A 19,889-nucleotide genomic window follows, 5' to 3' on the forward strand; every position below is an offset into this window, starting at 1 on the left:
TCTTATAACTTAGCAAAAGAGCCAAGGTTTCCACAGTATGAGGTGGGGAGCGATTGGTTGAAAAAAGGCTTAATATAGTAATCCCCCATAACCTCAAAAAATCTGCATTCCAGTAGAGCATGAAAGGATGTATCAATCCTGTTAAGACCACAAGGACAGATTCTATCAGTGTAGGGCCTATTCAGAAATCTCCCCTGTAGGTATAATGTTCAGTGTTGCAAACAAGAAAACTGCAATGACATGGAATAGTAAGATAGAACAGATAGAAGGGTAAAGATTTTGGGTAAGAAGGACCAATAAATAGGGGTGAGCATACTCTGCAGTCTCTCAGATTCAAACTACCATGGTTGATTTCAAGAACCCGCATTTTGATCAGAGAAAATGGTTTGGTTTTGCCCATTTCAAAAATAACATCAATCAGCATTCTAACTTTCATTACAGTGACACTACTGAACTTTCTAGTGTCATCTTCCAGGCTAGTTACTGTATTTTTTATTGTTTTTCTTTTAAATAGTTTTAATTATGGATTATATGCATTTATTATGTTGTACACCACCTGAGCCCTGCCTTGGCAGGGGAGAGTGGTTTACAATCTAAATAGGTGGCCTAGAATACCTGCCCAGAATAGGGCTCTACTATTAGCAGTACGCCCCTCAACTTGTTTTGTCCATCTTACCTCTGTTAGTGTTTGCTTGTACAGTCTTTCCAACACACTTTTCAAAGGAACTTTTTTTAAAAAAAAAGGTACATGCAAACACATTTATAAAATCAACAACTCTAGAAAACTTTGAAATGATAAATATTTATATATACACATTCTTATGTACAGCTAATGTATAAAACTGAATTCCCCACATCATTCTGAACACGAACTGAATTCCTACAATGAATTCTCATAACAAACAAGTAACACAGAGTATGTGTGTACTCACAAAGATAAACATGTAAATGTGTATGTGTTTATGCATGTACTTGTATCTAATATAAATTTGCTGTGTTCTGTTCTGATTTTTAAAATTACAGTATTCAAGAAACCCTTCTTGGGAACAAAAGGGGAGGGGGTTATTACCATGAAACTCAGCATGAGGAAGTGATTTGAAAAGAACTCTCTTTGCTTATATTGAAAAGAACCAGATCATAATGTTCTCAAGTTCCTTGCCTGATCCTTCTAATTCCTTTTGTTTCATTCCTGAGCTCCTGGATTTTGTTTTAGATTTTTTCTTCAGTTTTGAATTGTAGTTTGATTCTGAGTAATGTTATTAGTGTTAACAACTTTTGGCAAACCTATTCAAATTGCAATCACTGCACAGGTTTGCACAAACATAGCATCCCAAATTCATCTTAAGCTGCTGAATGCTCCTTAAACTGCTAATCAGACACTTTTCTTTCTCCTGTACATCTGTCCCATGGAGGTTACTTTGTAGATGCCATTGCAAAAGAACATTTTCAGATTTAAATGTACTACATTGTTTATAGCAATATCAGAGTTCTTGAGTTGTACTCCTTGTGCCTCCCAGAAATCAAAAGTACACAGGCAAAATTGGCATATGTTAATACAACATCACCTTCACTCAGTACATTTTAGGAGATTTACAGACATCTTTGGGTATTAGTCCATGATTAACATTAGAAGCTTCATCCAGCTTTTTTTTTGTAAACACCATTGTGGTATATCAACCCTTGGAATTCTTCAAAGCCAAGTCTATCCTTGTTGCTCTCAAAAGTCAGGAGAGCTCATCACGGTATGATCAGTTTTCATGTAGGAAGAAGCAGGTCTTTAGTCCATTAAGATTCCAACAGGATGTTTTGTGTTCCAGAGTGTGCCAAATTTGCTCCTTCTGATTCCATTTGAGAACAAATGTTCATCATAGAAATTAAAAGTAGGAACACAACAACCAGGTCATCAACTGCACCCAGGATTCCACAAAGAGGTTCTGGCAGCACATCAAATGGAGAAGTTAAGCATATAATAGTTCCAAAGGAACAGATGAGAACTCTTAGGAAGAAGATCCCTATAAGACCGCCCAAGGTAAAAACTCCTCGTATAGCAAAGTTTAGAAGTAATGGCATGTCATAGAGGTAATCTGAAAACTAAACATGAAATTCAAGTAGGTTATAAAACCATCAATTTTCATTGTAAATTTATATTGCTTCCTGGATCTGTGAGACAGTGGGTGTGCTGGGTATCTGGGCTGACTGAACATCAACCTTTTTATTGCCAGAACTGGCAGCTAGCCCAGGTATTGCAAAACTGGACAAACCAATAACTAGCAGCTTGGTAGCAACCAATACTCCCTCTTAGCTGTGGAGTCCTGTAAGCAAAAATTCTATTTTGTGTAGGGCTGCCAAGCCCTGGTCCAGGCGAGGAATCCCCTCCGCGGGAGGTTCCCGAGCCACTGGTCCACATTGGGCCAGCGGGGGGAACCTCCCGCTACATTACTGGCACGATAACGTCACCTGGAAGTGACATCATCAAAATGGCAGTGCCCGTGCAGGGCTACTCTAGGCATTTCCAGGAAAACTCTGTGGTTTTCCCGGATGCTCTAGCCATTTGAGAGGGAAAACTCTATGGTACAATAGGTACCATAGAGTTTTACCTCACAAATGTCTAGAGCGTCCGGGAAAACCATAGAGTTTTCCCAGAAACGTCAAGAGTAGCCCCCACATGGGCGCTACCATTCTGATTCTGGTGATGTCATTGCGAAGTGCGCACGCAAAAGTCCCCCACTATGGGAAGCTGGGGACTTGGCAACCCTAATTTTGTGAGCTACTCGTATTAAAGTTGTGAGCTACTGCATAAATTAGTTTGCCTTGGGGCCATTTTTCCTGAGCTAATACAAAAATGTGTGAGCCAAAGGATAAAAAACCCCTCAGCTTAGAGGGAACACTGGTAGCAGCCCTTCTTTGCTTAATCTTCACAGTTATTTCTTACTGCTGTTACCTATTATTGCAACTCTTGGGACTCACTGCCCTGTTCAGAAACATCTCTTGCCAATGAAATAGTCAGTTCCAGTTTATTTAGCTAGCTCAGTTTGGGGAATGATAAAGAATAGCAATGCACCCAAACACAAAACTAGTTTTCTATCATTGCAAAGTATAAAACTACTTACAGGCCGAGGCTGTCCTGAGAAGCGTTTGTTGTAATCTCTGATGTCATAGACTATTCGTTTGCTCTGCTTGTCCTGCTGATTTTCACAAGAGATCTTGTAAAGAAGAATAACCTTCAGGTGAAAAGAAGCAGCATTTTAGGCTAGAACTCATACCAGTACAAGCTTTCCTTATCTTTTTAAAAATCAGTGTGTTTTATAGTTTTATTAGGGCTTATCTCTTTGACCCTTGCTCAATACTTATGACCGCTAGTGGGCAAATTTTCTCCATGGCAGGCTCTCTTTCGTATTCTGAGATCTTTGTGATTTCTACCAATTTTGTATGCATGCAGCCAGTGATGAGGGTAAGATTAAGATAAGAATTTTATCTTAGGTGAGAGAATGCTATGTCAAAGAACCAACCAGCCCTAATAAAAGCCTGCTGCAGGCACCCTATTTCATTTGGTAGATGTTCTTGATCTGACAAGCAAGAGATGAGAGATACAGATGGTTATAAGAGTCTAGCTGACTCTGGAAAATCTACCAGGATCACTCTTGGTGTCTTTCCACCTTTCCTAGTAACTACAAAAGTGCAGATGATCAAAGATAAAATTCTTACCTTCTGTCTGCAGAGTGGACAGTTTATTGCTCCTAGCCAAGATCCATGTTTCCAGTATTCAATCAGACAGGAGCCTAGAAAAAGATTAATGAATTTTATAAGAACTGGAAGGAAAAAACTCCTCGCACATCTGAGAGACAAAAGTCATCCTTTTCATGTCAGCAACTCACCCCCTCCAGTGAATACAAGGGACAACATTATATGGATTAAACTATGTTTTATTAAATGGTTGGCTTGCAGAATCAAACTAGCGATTAAGAAGAAGAAGATATTGGATTTATATCCCACCCTCCACTCTGAATCTCAAGAGTCTCAGAGAGGCTCACAATCTCCTTTATCTTCCTCCCCAACAACAGTCACCCTGTGAGGTGAGTGGGGCTGAGAGAGCTCTCGCAGAAGCTGCCCTTTCAAGGACAACTGTGAGAGCTAAGGCTGACCCAAGGCCATTCCAGCAGCTGCAAGTGGAGGAGTGGGGAATCAAACCCGGTTCTCCCAGATAAGAGTCCACACATTTAACCACTACACCAAACTGGCTCTCTTTAAGTGCAGGCTGTAACTGAGGCAATGCCCTGGCTACAAGCATTTTGGGCAACTTCACCAGAGCTCTAAGCGTGGCCAGCATTTCACCAGATTTGTTTACCCTCACCTACATGTTAAGTGTGTCAAGAGAGGTAGCAGCCACTCCCAAATCTGCATTTTATCATCTTAGGTGGATAAAGTAGTTGGTTCCATACCTGGAGTGTAGTGACTTGGCAACAGTGACCCATGCAACAGTCACCTCGAGAATAGACTACTGTAATGCCCTCTACATGGCGCTGCCCTTGACTCAAATTCGGAAACTGCAACTGGTGCAAAATGCAGCAGCCAGGTTGTTATTGGAGCTACCTGTAGGGGAGCACATTCAACCTGTGCTGAAAGCGTTACACTGGTTGCCTGTGGTGTTCCGGATTAGCTTCAAGGTGCTGGTCATAACCTTTAAAACCCTATATGGCCTGGGACCTGCCTACCTTCAGGACTGCCTTTCCCCATATGTGCCCCAGAGAGCATTACATGGTACTCTGTTGTGTAAGTGGACTCTGTGTTTCTTGTGATGGGTTAGTTCCTGCCTGGCTCCATGGAGTCTTTAGGACTGAGCTTGGGGACATGGAAACAATGGGAAGCAGGATCCAAATCCCTGCTTCCCTAGACCAATCATCAACCCCCTGCTGGTTCAAATGACCCAATGCCATTCTAGCACTGGAACTTTGGTATGTATATAGTTGGCCCCGTTGGCTCAGTTCAGCAGTCTTAACCTAACCATTACCATGCTGTAATCGAATAAAGAGCTTTGATCACTGCAACCCTAGCCTCTTTATGTATCGAACCCACTATTTAACATTCTCAAAACCTCCTCATGATCCCCAGGCCAAAAGAAGCTCGGCTGTCTACCTCTAGAGCCAGAGCTTTTTCAGAAGTAGCCCCCACCTTGTGGAACGCCCTTCCTGAAAACATTAGGGCCCTGTGGGGTCTGCCACAGTTCCATAGGGCCTGTAAGACTGAACTGTTTAGACTTGCTTTCAACAGCTAAGGGGATGTGGCTACCATTCCACAGCATTTACAACCTAACCAACACCAATATAACTATTTGTAGAGCACTAAATAACATCCAGCAACATCAATGAATGTAGCGTTAAACAACAATTAGTAACATTGACTTCCATCTTGGATTTTTTAGGGAACGTATATTTGTATAAAATGGTTTTATTGTACATTCTGTCTTTTAACCTTTTATGTTTCTTTTAACTGTTATTAGCCACCCTGAGCCCATTAGGGGAGGGCAGAATATAAATATGATAAAGTTAATAAATCAATTCTACTCCTCCAGTACCTCTCCAGCAATTATCGGTTTGGTTCATGGTGCTCAGCACCAAGTCATTCCCTCTATTACCCACTCTGCTGCTCAAGCACATAGTTTTTGGAATGGTTCTTCATCCTTAGATGCCTCCAGGTGCTCACCAATGAGCCCTACCTATGTTGAGCAACCAACAGTATTCTTGCCATCCTTAGTTAGGATCTAACCAGTTGTTAGACAAGACTTATTTAAATACAGTACCCATATAACAAAATTAAATAATTTTTAAAACATCCTTCCTGAACCAATTCAAAGAGATTTTTAAAAAACCCTGCTGAGCTCCTAAAGGTGACTAACTAATCTCATACTGATCCTAAAGGAGGGTGGATTGGCCAGCAGCACAAAAAAAACGTCCTCTTACAAGCTTCTCTCACAGGCTCTTCTATTGGTCAAGCACCAGCCCAGCATTCCCAATAGCATCTCAGGCCATATTTTAAACTATTGGGGTTGGCACAACAGCATCAACCAGAGCCTTGAATTATTTTCCTTGCATTGAGTTCATATCCTCAGGATCCAAACTAGATAACAGGAATTTTGCCTGCAAGTTCTGTAGTGTGGGGACTTTGTAACAGGCAGAGCTTAAAATATCAGTGTTAGATCCAAAGTACTACAAATGGAGCTAAGCTCACTGAATACTACTTTCTCACTTCCCCCTTCCTGTTGAAATCCACTGAGCCCCACCTCTCATAATTCTGCTCCTGGGAGCTGGGGAACCCTCATGAGTAGCTTGGTGAGTAAAACAAAAGCCTGGCATGGGAAGGGAAGGGGGAAATCAGAAAATAAAAAGAAAGAAAAAACCAAGTCACTAATGGAAAATTCCAATGTGAACCAACAATATTCAGAAAAGTAAAATTCAAAATGTAATTTTAAGGCATTGCACTACAATGTCAGAGCTAGGAAGCTAACAATACCTCAAGGGCTTAAGAGTTACGTTATTTTTCTGACTTGACCCACTTACAACAGGAGAGAAGGAAGGAACTATATAGCCCTCTCTACCCAGACTATTTGTGCTTTTCCACATTTTCATAATTTAGATCAAATCTATGTTTAATCCAGCTTTCTGCAGACTTTACTGAGGCCTCTGCAAATCATTCTGTTAGCTATTAGCAATTAGAGAAAAATAATATTGGCTTGAGATCAGCATTCTAGCCTGTTTCCTGGACATATGGTTTGAGATACAGCTGGAATTCAAAATGTCTTGCAAGAAACATAGGAACACCTAATAATAAAACAGATTAACAATCATACATCCCCCCACCATAAATTATAGTCAAATTGCCCTTTAAAAGCTAGCACATAATGTGAATTTTAGGTATGACATTTGTCTCTCTTTGCTTCTGTTGTTGTCAGTTAGAATGAAATAACCAAAATTCAAATGAAATTACCTCAGAAAGAGTTTACCTGTGCATTTCATCTCAGGTTTTTCTTAATATGTATGTATGCGTGTATGTGTGTGTGTGTATATATATATATATATAAAACCCTAATCTTGCAAACCCTAATCTTGACCATGACCATACCGAAGGGAAGTTATTTGAAGCAGCAGCACTGAATTGGTGAAATGTCTTGGGAAAGCTCATAGAAGCAAACAGCAAAACGTGGGATAAAGTACTACTGAGTCACATATCACTTTGTGTGCCTAGCCATGCAATTGAACATAGGAGCATCAGTCTCTGTGGAGAACTGCATTGTTGGAATCATGACCCACACCTTGTTGTTAAGAAATTATAGACATGGACTTGCCTCTTAAATGACTGTGGGTGAGGTCATTGATGTTCCTTATTTTGAATTAAAAATTTTGTATTTACTATGTATGATTGAATGATGCCTACTTGTAAGTAAATTTATATTTTATACGTGATAGGAGGCTGGTCTTCATGGAGGTTTTTACCAATTTTTCCTGCTCTTCTACCCACATTGCTCTTTGTGGGTTGCACAATCTCCAGGTGAGGGCTGGAGATCACTCAGAATTACAACTTCTCTCCAGATGGCAGAGATCAGCTTCCCTTGAGGTGGGGGGAATGATTGCCTTCACTTGGGTGGGTGGGAAGACAGCAAGGCTGGGGACGCACTCACTCAGAGGCCTTTAGTGGTACATTTCCAGGTCAGTGGGAAATTCCTGGAGATTCTGTGGTGGAGTTTGAGGAGGGCATAGGAGTCAGGGCTTCAGAGCAGGGTCTGCCAGACCCAGGTTCTTCCTGTGGAAGACTGGGTGATTTTGGACCAGTCACAGACTTCCAGCCTCACAGAGTTGTTGTTCAGATCACATGGGAGGAGAAGAGAAAGAAGAAAACTGCTTTGTTCCTCCCCCCCCTCAACTGCGAAGAAAGACTGTCATTTTCTTATGGAGAGGCTGCAGGGAGGGGGAAGATGATAGAAACCTGAAGTCAGAGGGACAAAGAGAAGGAGATAGAGTTGCCAACTCAGGTTAGGAAATTCCTGGAGATTTAAGAGGTGAGGCCTGGAGAGGGTGAGGTTTGAGGAGGGATAGGACCTCAGATAGGTGCAATACCATTTCCTCCTGGGAAATCACTGGAGATCACTCAGATTTACAATTGATCTCTAGATGGCAGACATCATCTCCTCTTGTGGTGGTGGGGGGGGAGTCAATGCCTTCACTTGAGTGGGTGTGAAGACAGCAAGGGTGGCGGGCACTCGCCCAGAGCCTCCTCTTCTAGACCCTTTTGTATTTTTCTTCACATCGGGCCTTACTCCTAATCTTTTATAAAGCAGCATTTATATCAAGGAACACACATGTAGCATTGTAAACTATGTATATCACACAGCAGTTCTCAGACAGGGCTCTCAGATTCTGATAAACCTTGAACTTCGCTTTGTGCTTAAGATTAAAGATGGTGCCATGGCTTAAAAACAAAATACAATATTTGCTTATTGGCTCTTCTAGAATACTGTATTTTCACATAATTAATTTTTTGTTGTTACTCATTGTTGCAAAGGATACAGATGATTTTCTTCAATCAGCATTTTCCTGGTGGCACTATTGCTGTTACTCATGTTATTTTATACCTGGCAAGAAATGGTTGGTTATCTGCCTAGTGAAAAGTTTCAGCTGCTATCTTGTAAAATCAGCTTCATGCAAACAGAATGGTCTAAAGGAAAATCAGACTAGCCTGGAACCTCTTGTCCAACAGCAGCAGACAGTTCATTATCCTAAGCTTCCCCATAAGAATTCTATTTTAATGTACAGCCAATGTTATTAATTCCTTAAAAGAAACTGAAAGTTGGGCTTCAGTTGCCCCACTAAAAGTGAGCTAAGCAAGTAAATCTTGTCTACAGGAATAAGGATTCCTTAAATGTTTCTTATTACCCAGTGATTAAATACAGCTGTATCCAGCTGTGAGGAAAGCACATGGCTGGGGATTATGACTGAGAAGCCTCCCCGCATTGCAAGGAGTAAACAGGGCCTTTAAATCTTGACCTGACTTATCCTGGGCATTCCCAGTTATATGTGAAACAACTTGATATGCCATCTCACTTTAGCAGTTTGCAGTCACTAGTGCAAGTTTAGCTATTGGCAGGACAAAATCTTGTGTTCCAGAAGTCCTAAACCATTCATTTACAGTATTTTACATAGCTATGGTTCTGGTAGGGATGGGGATTCTCTTCTTTAGATATTATGCAGATTGATTGGCATCATCCATGCTGACAGAGTAGTGTAAGTGGTACCTGTTCTACTACAGGAAGGCTTTTGGTCCTAACAAAGCCATGATATGAGGTTTCACTTGCACCATTGCTGGAAGCCTTACTCCTACAGTCTGCTGTTCTGCTCTGGTCTGCTGTTAGATGGGAAGTTATAGACGACCATAAGCACAGCCTTAAATATATATTTCCCTTAACCAGCTACAAAAACAAACTGGCACTCACCATACTGATGAAGGAAAAGCATGACTCAATAGGAATATTAATGTTAGCCACCCTGAGCCTGCTCCGGCGGGGAGGGCGGGATACAAATAAAATTTTGTTGTTGTTGTTGTTGCCAAAATACTACCCAGTATCTTTTTGGTAAGCATTAATGGCAATGAGATTTTGCCACATTTTAATTGTGGGAGAAATGTACATATCAGCCATCAAAATGACTGGTGCAAGTTCCTTAAATATCAATGGATGTTGCACGTGATTCATGATGGTTTAGGGTTTTTTAAAATAAGTGTAGCTTTTTGTATATTGTGAATTTGGATGCTTTTAACACTTTGGAATTGAAAAATGAAAATAAATGTAAGTTCTAGGAAGTTTAAAGTGAAAATTGCACAGTAACTGACACTGAACTGAATTTTGTTTCCTAACAATTTACCAGGTAGTTGTTTCTCAGCCCTTAAATGTTACAATGTTTGTTTTTAATGTTGTGACCTGCCCTGAGCCTGCCTTGGTGGGGATGGGTTGGATAGAAATCCCAATAATAAAATAAATAAAATACAATTCAAATTGATATTGGATTGTTGTGCATTTTTATATGGCAAATAGTGTTCTTTTGGTCTGTTTCTGTGGGCCTTTTGCCTGTACCTCAAACGATCTTTCGTACAGAGCTGACACTCTGGGTCTGAGAGGTATCTGTTTCCTGTTTATTGTTCTCAAGACTTCCTGGATATTATAAAACTTTTCAACAAATTTGGATAAATGAAAGGAACTTGTTGCTGTATCTTTTGTGATTTAATAAACAGATGGCATGTACAATTATTCTGGTAGTCACTTTGAATCACAGAACACATATGCACATATTTTCAGTACTGGATAGATCATACGTAAAGACTGCTGGATCAGACCAGTGATCCATCTAGCCCAGCATACTACATAGCCAACTAGTTGCCTTGGAGGACCAAACAATCAGGGCAGAGAAGCTGAGGCCCTCCCCTGATGCTGCCCCCCAGCACTGGTATTCAGAGGTTGCTGCCTCTGCATAGGGAGGCTCCCTTCTGTTACCATGGTAAGTAGTCATTGATGGACTTCTCCATGAACCTGTCTTAGCCCCTTTTAAAGCAATCTGTGCTCCTGGCCATCATGCTGTAAAATATAATAGACAACCTATAAAACATCTTCCACTACGGAGAGTCAGGGGGCTCACAAATCTGGTTGTAGTCCTGATGGGACTTTTTTTGTTGTTGCCGCAGAGGTAGCCTTGCAAGCCTAAAAATCTAAAGACAGTAGAGATCTTCAGAGCTGGGCCAAATATCTGTCTGTGTTGACAACAAGAGGAAACATTTTTTTTTATTGTGAAACCAAATTAATTAACTTGAGTTTGTATGAGTTCCTTTCTTGTAAATCTTTTCATTTTATTTAATCTAGTTATTCTCTTTTTTAAAAGTCTTTTCTTAATTTTGTGGTCCACGTGAGCTTCAGGCATACCAAGCAAGAAACAATATTTTTATAGTGAAGGGGGTTTTTTTAATAATTGAATGAGCATTGAAGTTGCTACATATTTTAAAGCACAATAATTGGGGAAAATAACAATACTTACCACAATATAAGTGTCCACAGTTAGTTTCTACTGGGAAATTAGCTGTCTGGAGGCAGATAGGGCAAGTCAAATCACTGTAGTAACATTGCTGCCAGTGCTGAAGAGATTCCTAAAACAAAGTCTGTTTTTTAAAATGGGTATAGATTATAACTGATATATTCTAGTTGATTTGTAAAATGCACAGTAGCCCTTAATAGGCATTAATTAACTCCAGACAAACCTGGAAAAGTTTAACTTCCTTGTACCCATAAGCACCAGCTTGTTCTATATTTACTATTTTTAACATGCCAAGATCTGCTGTATGCAGATTTGTCATGGTCTGATTTAGCACTGTGGGTTTCCTTTGGAAACCTCTATCTAAGCAAAAAAAAGGGGGGGGCTGAAATAAGCTTTAGTTATATGGCAATCCCATATGTCAGGGATGGCCAACAGTAGCTCTCCAGATGTTTTTTTGCCTACAACTCCCCATCAGCCCCAGTCATTGGCCATGCTGGCTGGTGCTGATGGGAGTTGTAGGCAAAAAACATCTGGAGAGCTACCATTGGCCACCCCTGCCATATGTTAACAAGACAGGGAAATCTGATTAATGAAGTCATTCTGCTTCTATAAATTCAGTATATCTTGTAACAAGCCTCTGTTTTGAAAAGTAATCCCACTTCTAATTTTCTAAGCATCTGTTGCAAAAACAGGAACCAAGTTTCTAATTAGGTCACCAGGATTCCGGATCCAGGGCAACTGAGTTGTTCCAGAAAGTAAATGATGGAATGTTTGAAAAGCTTTCCTGACATTCATTATTCAGGCATGCATCAAGTTGTTGTTGTTGTTGTTGTTTAACATTACTATGCATTTTAAAGAACTGCAGATTTATCAACTTACTATGTGGTTTCTTGGAGACCAAGTGGCATAATTCTTTTCCAAAGGACTCATCTCTTGACTTAAATTAAGAAAACTGTAATAAAAAAGGCATTTGTAAAATGCTTGTAGGGATAGCTTCCTGAAAAGATGTATGTGGAGATTGATAGATAGGATTGCCAATCTCTAGGTGGTGACTCCGTAACACCCTAGAAAACCACAGGAAGAAGCAAGGACAAACCAAAAAAACTGTGGAAGATTAACAAAGTCCCAAATACTGCTTTTAAGTTGCTGCTTTTAAACCTAGTTCCTACTTCAGTAACTTCGCCCCCTCTCCACTCCTGTGGGCCAGGTTAAAGTGCTAGTGCTTGTGCTGATTCCATTGAAGAAAAGTGCCTTATGATTTTATATCAGTTCTTTCCTATTTCCAAACAGCAGTTATAACCGCTTCAGAACATCAACAAGTTGGAATTCATAAAAGTGGGTGCAAAGGAAGCCTCTGACAGTAACGCCAGCATTTGTTACCGTTTCCGGTTCACCCTTCCTCGAAGAGGCATTCCCCACTCATCACTTCAAAATGAATCATTCCTACAGCACTGAACACAGAGAACTTGTTGATGTTCTGAAGCTGTTATAACTGCTGTTTGGAAATAGGAAAGAACTGATATAAAATCATAAGGCACTTTTCTTCAATGGAATCAGCAGAAGCACTAGCATTTTAACCCACCCCACAGGAGTGGGGGAGGGGCAAAGTTACTTAAGTCTGAAATAAGCTACTGAAGTCTGAAACTGACATGCATACATGGGACTGAATGGACTGGGACTTTGGTTGTTAAAATTGATGTTTGACTGTTTATAATTTATTGTGATAATAATGAAATATATGTAATATTGAGATATAAAATTTATTCTTCAGGCTGTTTCACCTTCAAGAGAGTTTTGGAACTAGGTTTAACAGTAGCAGTTTCTAGTATTTGGGATTTCGTTAATCTTCCAGTTTTTTCGGTTAGTCCTAATCTGTAGGTGGTAGCTGGAGATCACATGGTATTAAAACTGATCTTCAGGTGACAGAGTAAAGTTCACCTGGAGAAAATTGCCAGTTTGAAAGTTGGACTCTATGGCATTACACCCCATTGAAATCCCTCCCCTCATCAAACCCTGCCCTTCTCAGGCTCTACCCCCCCCCCCCACAAATATCAAGGTATTTCCCAACTCAGAGCTGGCAACCCTAGAATAAGTAAAGAGGTAAAAATAGTGTATTTGTACAGAAATGGACTATGCCTCATCAAAAGTTCTGGTGATTTGTGTCTTAGTTTTTCACCAATAGAAAAAAATGTTCTTCAAAGAAATGGAATCTAAACAGCACAAACATAACTTCTGATGATGTTGGTATGTGTAGCTATTCCAAGATGTTTTCAGCATAGCTGCTGTAGATCCGCTGCTGGTTAAATCAACTTGTATTCAGTAATGTTATAATTTAGAGAGACAAGCTCACAAGTCTTATAAATGTATGTTCTTGTGCCTTCTTTTAGAATAATATCAATGTGACATTGTTGGCATAAAGCTGCACATTCTAATTGACTCATTATATAGGTCAACATGGGTAGGGAACGTTGGCTCTCCAGATGTGCCTACAACTCCCATCAGCCCCAGCCATTGGCCATGCTGGTTGGGGCTGATGAGAGTTGTAGGCAAAAACATCTGGAGAGCCACTGTTCCCTACCCCTGATAGAAGCATATTAAACTGATGTTTGTGAGCAAAGGAGCTTCCATACAAATATAGGCCTCTATTATCAATAAGCATTTTCCCATTCATTTGAGTTTAGAGAGCACTGCTCCATGTACACCTTTTCTTGTCCTGCTAGTTGAAGCATACATAGGTCCATACATTCAGCATAGCTGAATACAGAAGTACTTATCAACTGACACAGACAATTAGTTCTCTAGAGTACCCAGCTATAGAGTTATTTAACATATATCTCTGGTTATACCAAAATATGCTAACTGTACATACATTCTACTGTAGTCTGACTGAAATCCATGAGACTATGTAGAGATCTGTAGCCTTTAAATCTTGTTTAAAGTATTTCATAGGAGAAAATTATATCTGTATTTGGAATTTATATACCTTCTAATCAAGGGATACATTTCAAAAGACAAAAAATAACTTCAGGCATTATAAAAGAATATTCTGGTACATCAAAGTGAAGGTATTAATCCAAAACATCTTTTTCACATTGGTTAGAGCAATGTGTGGCTAAAACACTCCTTGTTGAGATCTCTGTTCAATTAAGTTTATGAATTTTTAGAGAAAGGGTTAAATTCATGCTGAGTAATCCTGCAATCCCAGCATGACTTGGAGTCCAAAATACTAGACATATTTCAACAGTGCAAGAGCATGTGGCTGTAAAAGTCTCATCAGCACACAGATCAAGCCAAAAAAAGTTCCTTATCTTTGACCTGAGACCTGATTTGTAGTTAGAGGGAGTTTGGTTTAAAATAAGCAACACTGCTGATCTCTGTTTATCTTGAACCAGCTCTAACATCTACAAATGGGTTATACAAAGAAACTGTAAAGTTCCATTTAGGCAGCTGTACACTTTTTTGTATGTTATATTAAAACATCATTGGTTGATTTGGCAGGCTGACTTCTAATACCATCACTGTGTTCAGTGAATTGACTAGTCTTGGGTGGACGATGAAAGCTGCAGAACCAAGTATTCTGAAAAATATGACATCTTGGTAAATTAACCAAATGGGAGAAAAATCTAAAAATTCCATGCTAATTAAGGACTAAATATGCTCCAAAAAGAAAGCAGCTGAATGTCAATTTAAAGAGAAAAGAGGAGAATCCAAGGTGCTTCATCATACAAGAGGTTCCCTCCCAGAAAACAAACATATATTTTGCTCTGAAATCTCCAAACTCCAACTATTGCCACAATGCAATAATGTAGTGCAATCCTCTAGAACACTTTCCTAGGAGTAAAATGCAGTGAATAGACATTAGTAGAATTTTGACCAGACCTTTTTATGATTGTTCTCTGGCATCAAGGTAACCAGCTGTGAATGAAACCTGGCAAAATTCAAAACTCACCGGTTGAATTATTACTCTCACACAAATAAGCGTTTAGTGCAATATAAAACAAAACATGCAGCAAAACATTAGAACACACACCCTCTCGTCGCTCCCCCAGTCTGTTTTCCCTATCAAGATCTTAGAGGCGTCGCCTTCTGCCGCTTTTTGCAGTCCTGACCTCAGGTGGAGTTGGGGGCATCATTCTGTGCAACTTCTCTTAGAGAGAACAAAGACCATATTTCTTGGATTATTTACAGTTTCTTAGGAGTAACCCTTCATCAGTCTTCTCTCAATGCTGCTTTTACTGGAGCCACAGTACACTGAATTCATTCATGGATCAACACATGCTCTGTTACCAGCTCTCCCAAATCTCTGCTACCGGCTCTCTTTTTATGTGTGAGAGTAATAATTCAACCAGTGCAGTTTTGAATTTTGCCATTGTTCATATACTGGTGCCTGTGTTATTGTATCACTTTTGTGAAGGAAACATGGGCAAATCCCTTTTGGGAAAATAAAATATAAGCAGTGGACTCACAAGGACTTCTCATTTTCCCCTCCCTCACTATTCAAGATTTCAGATTTTTTTTCTGTAATCCTGTTTTCTTAGGTATGTATAAATATCTTGTCTGCCCATGGCCTCAGTCTGTGGATTTAAGTGTGGGCCATGTTGAGAATTAGGTATATTGATGACAAGCAGGGACCTACAAGGCTTCCGATTTCCCTTGCATTTTCTTCTCACCCACCCCTTTTCTGTACCTCACCCCCTCTTTCTTTCTCCACTTTCTCTCTCCACTTTCCATCCACTGTCTGTCACACACCAGGCTGTGCCCATGGCTCAGGCCTCCATCCTTCTTCTCTCCCTCCTGCCTTGAGTGTTGCCACCTCAGCAAGGGGACATGCCCCCTCCCTAGCCTGCTTCCAGCATTGCTGGCCTTGCAGGATACATGGTGTCAGTGTCACTTCCTCAGCCCTAGGGAGGACTGGGGAGTCCTGTGGATTCCCCCCTACCCACCTCCAGTTTTGGTACCACTGGTGGGACATTGTTGCCTTACCAGCTGGGAGGGGCAGGGGATTCTTCTCTTCTTCCCCTGTCCATCACCAGGGTCAGTGGCTCAGCAGCTGAGTGAGGCAGACAGCAGTGCTTTCTGCTTCTTTTCCCATACCCTCCTCTTCCTCACATGCCTCCTGCCTGTCTCGAAAGAATAGTTGTTTTGAGTCATTTTTTGTAAACCCCCCCCTTTTAACTTTTAGGATTTTTCTGCAAATCTGGCCTTCCCCAGGTTTGTAGAAACATCTTTCTCTCTCCATGGCCCTGCTCCAAAGACTTAAGTATCAACAGATGGGGTCTATGTTGAGAATTAGATATTTTGATTAATGCCTAATGATCAGCTTGCATATACACTGAGATAACATACCTTAGGAAATCCTATTCTTATGCTTCCCCTCCCCCACAGCAGAACTGCTAGAAATCTTAAGTAAACGAATCATTTTAACAAAGCTGGTAGTAGAGATGCCAGTTGGATAATCTCAGTACAGCTGATTTATTTACCTTATATATTGTGTATGTGTATGCATCCCTTGCAATGACACGTGATAAGAAACTAAGTTATGTTTCAGGGTATCACCCAACGGAGCTGGTAATTATTTGGGTTGACAGAAACCCAGTTATTTTGTCATTATCATAATTTCAGAGTCATGGCTTCTCCTAAATAGTTCTGAAAGTACAGAATATATCCTGTAATACTCTAAACATCCATCCACTTGGAGCATGAGATCAGAGAGAGAGAGAAAGATCATCCTGGCACAGAAGAGGGTGTGCTGTAGCCACAGCTGAAGAGACGTGTGTCAGCAGATGGCCTTAGAAGACTACTGATCTCTGTAAACCTAGTCCCTGGGATTTTAGAGGAGGAGGTTAAATTTATACTTTGCTCTTCACTTGGAGTCTCAGAGCATCTTACAATCTCCTTCCCTTCCTCTCCCCATAACAGACATCCTGTGAGGTAGGTTGGGCTGAGAGAGCTCTTTTGAGAACTGTTCTTGAGAGAATAGCTCTGAGAGAACTGTGACTGACTCAAGGTCACCCAGCTGGCTGCATGTGAAGGAGTGAGGAATAAAATCTAGTTCTCCAGATTAGAGTCCGTCACTCTTAACCACTACACCAAACTGGCCCTCAGTGTGCTATTTAGAATTACACAAGCTTTCCTGCTCTTCATGAGGACAACCTAGAATCACTGGGGTAGGAAGCTTAATACTTACATTTATTGCTCAGTGGGGAGCAATGGCTATTATAATTATGATTAAATGAAACATTTCCACATTATAATTAACACTGAAAACTAGGCCTATTAAGAATGTGTGGAACTTTTTAAAAAAATTAAAGTTCTTGGAATTTTTTCATATGTTAAACAACTTTCTTTAATGTGTATCCAATACATTCCAGAGCCAAACTCATTTCAGCTAGACCATTTTTACCTTCATTTTTACATATTCAGTTTAATATCCCTTAAGGAAACTACATCTATGAGACACTATGGGATGTTTTGCTGTAAAGTGCATGTTAAAATCAGGGTTGCCAAGTCCAACTCAAGAAATATCTGGGGACTTTGGGGTGGAGCCAGAAGCAAGAGTGTGTGACAAGCACGAACTCCAAAAGGAGTTCTGTCAATCACATTTAAAGAGACTGTGCTCCTTTTAAATGCCTTCCTTCCATAGGAAATAAGGAAGGATATGGGCACCTTTTTTTGGGCGGGGGTGTGTGTCATAGAATTAGACCCTCTGGTCCAATCTTTTTGAAACTTGGGGGGTGTTTTGAGGAGAGGCACCAGATGCTATACTGAAATTTTGGTGCCTCTATCTCAAAGAACAGCTCCTCTGGAGCCCCAGATACCTATGGATCAATTCTCCATTATACCCTATGGGAATTGATCTCTATAAAGTATAATGGAGTGCCCAGCACCAATTGCCCACCCCGCTTTCTGATTACCCTGAAGCGGGTGGAGGGCCTCCAAACTGAGGGATCCCCTGCCCCCAACTGGGGATTGACAATCCTAGTTAAAACTGATCCAGTTAAAGTGTATGTGGCTGATGGAGGACATTACCTGTTGCAAGGAGTTCTGATTCTTTGTCCAATGAAACCAAGGACCATATGAAATATGAAAGAGATGTATTAAGAACTAAAATAACATACAATAGAATTTATACTGAAAATAATGCTCTCGCTATTTATTGGATTGGATTGCTTAATTTTTGTACACTGCTATGAATGCTGTTCAGCAGAGAATGAAGGAAATAATGAAGGATAGGGGCATCTTTTTTTGGAGGGGGGTCATAGAATTAGACCCCCTGGTCCAATCTTTTTGAAACTTGGGGGGTGTTTTGAGGAGAGGCACCAGATACTATGCTGAAATTTTGGGTGCCTCTATCTCAAAGAACAACTCCTCTGGAGCCCCAGATACCCATGGATCAATTCTCCATTATATCCTATGGGAATCGATCTCCTCTGGAGCCCCAGATACCCATGGATCAATTCTCCATTATATCCTATGGGAATCGATCTCTATGGAGTGTAATAAGTAAAATAAATTTACCACAAAATGGAATTCTGGTGCTTAATTTTTTCTTGAAAACCTGTCTAATTACAGCTAAATGCACACCACATTTTTCATTCTATATATTTATAATAATAAAGAAAATCACATTATCTCAATTCAATCCACCATAATATCTTACCTGGTCCAAGAGGAGCTGTGCATTATATCATGTATCATTCTCACTTCAATAGAGGCATAAGAACAGCTTTTTAAAAAAGCTTGCTGTGATCTCTCTGTGCGTGACTGACAGGAGTATGTTATAATGTTGGGTCTCAGCCCACAATTCATTAAGGCAGGCCATTTATTTCAGTTACTCATTAACCTGTTTGACTAATGTCAAGGTTTTGCCAGAGTTCTAAATACCAGAAAGGAAGAGGATTTCTTTCCAAATTTACTAAAAGAGGACACTTGCAAAAGGTAAAGGCTTCTCTTTAAAACTGTATGAATAATTCTTGAAACATTACAGATCTCAGAGAATTATATCGCTACTTTTTGAAAGACATACCATCATGGATATAGGTAAGAGATTAGTAAAAGTAACAATGAATAAAACAAGCCCAAACTGATATAACTATAAATGGGGAAGGGGAGAATCTCATGCTGCTAATCAAGATAAATGAATTGTATATGATTTACAGCAGGAATATTTTTTCATATTTTTTCCTAATAAGAACAAATATGAAAGTTCTATTAGGCAGTGGTAACAGTGATGATTAATCAGGATAGAATGAATTAGATTATAGAGATACTAGGTGTAAGACCCGTTGTGAAAAAAATACAACAGCGTCTAGAAGGAGGCTCTTGGTGAGTGCCTCCCCACCCTTGCTGTCTTCCCACCCACCCAACTGAAGGCATTCACTCCCCCCCCCATTTCAAGAGGAGCTGATCTCTGCCATCTGGAGAGCAGTTGTAATTCTGAGTGATCTCCAGCACTCACCTGAAGATTGGCAACAGTGGTTCCCCAGGAGGAAGTGGCATTGTATCTGTCTGAGGTCCCACCCCTCCTCCAGCCCCATCCTCTCCTGGCCACACCCCTTAAGTCTCCAGGAATTTCCTATCCTGGAGTTGGCAACCCTACAACCTCTACATAGGAAAAGGACAGTCTCTCTTCACAGTGAGAGGTGAACCAAAGCAGCTTACATCATTCTCCTCATTTCTCTCCCACCCTTTGATCTGAACAACAACCCTGTGAGGCTTCCCTATCTCTTTCTCAGGTAGTCATCCTGGGGCAAGGCTGAGGGGAGGAGGCAGAGAGAGTGACAGGAAAGAGGCAGAAAAGACAGCAAAGGTGAGACAGCCATG

General features: G+C 40.4%; 1 protein-coding gene across 1 annotated transcript; it reads right to left on the reverse strand.

The window, feature by feature from the left end:
* Nucleotides 1–786: 786 nt before the first annotated feature.
* On the reverse strand, nucleotides 787–18,797 carry LOC132566671 (E3 ubiquitin-protein ligase RNF170-like). The gene is made up of 6 exons (XM_060231902.1): nucleotides 18,727–18,797; nucleotides 11,946–12,018; nucleotides 11,070–11,178; nucleotides 3,706–3,779; nucleotides 3,111–3,221; nucleotides 787–2,091 (listed from the first exon to the last, which is right to left on the reverse strand). Exons 1-6 carry the CDS (start codon nucleotides 18,762–18,764, stop codon nucleotides 1,786–1,788), a joined length of 711 nt encoding a protein of 236 aa, XP_060087885.1. The 5' UTR covers nucleotides 18,765–18,797; the 3' UTR covers nucleotides 787–1,785.
* Between the last annotated feature and the right edge of the window lie 1,092 nt (nucleotides 18,798–19,889).

The sequence above is a fragment of the Heteronotia binoei genome, chromosome 2 (genome assembly GCF_032191835.1).
Source record: "Heteronotia binoei isolate CCM8104 ecotype False Entrance Well chromosome 2, APGP_CSIRO_Hbin_v1, whole genome shotgun sequence".
Taxonomy (NCBI): Eukaryota; Metazoa; Chordata; class Lepidosauria; order Squamata; family Gekkonidae; genus Heteronotia; species Heteronotia binoei.

Excerpts from the sequence above, each read along its gene's own strand:
- LOC132566671 (XM_060231902.1), bottom strand. The coding sequence starts at position 18,764 with ATGATACATGATATAATGCACAGCTCCTCTTGGACCAG. Across the intron at positions 11,179-11,945 it reads GGTCTCCAAGAAACCACATA|GAATCTCTTCAGCACTGGCA; the intron begins GTAAGTTGATAA and ends ACTTTGTTTTAG. Across the intron at positions 2,092-3,110 it reads TCTCAGGACAGCCTCGGCCT|TTTTCAGATTACCTCTATGA; the intron begins GTAAGTAGTTTT and ends TTTCATGTTTAG.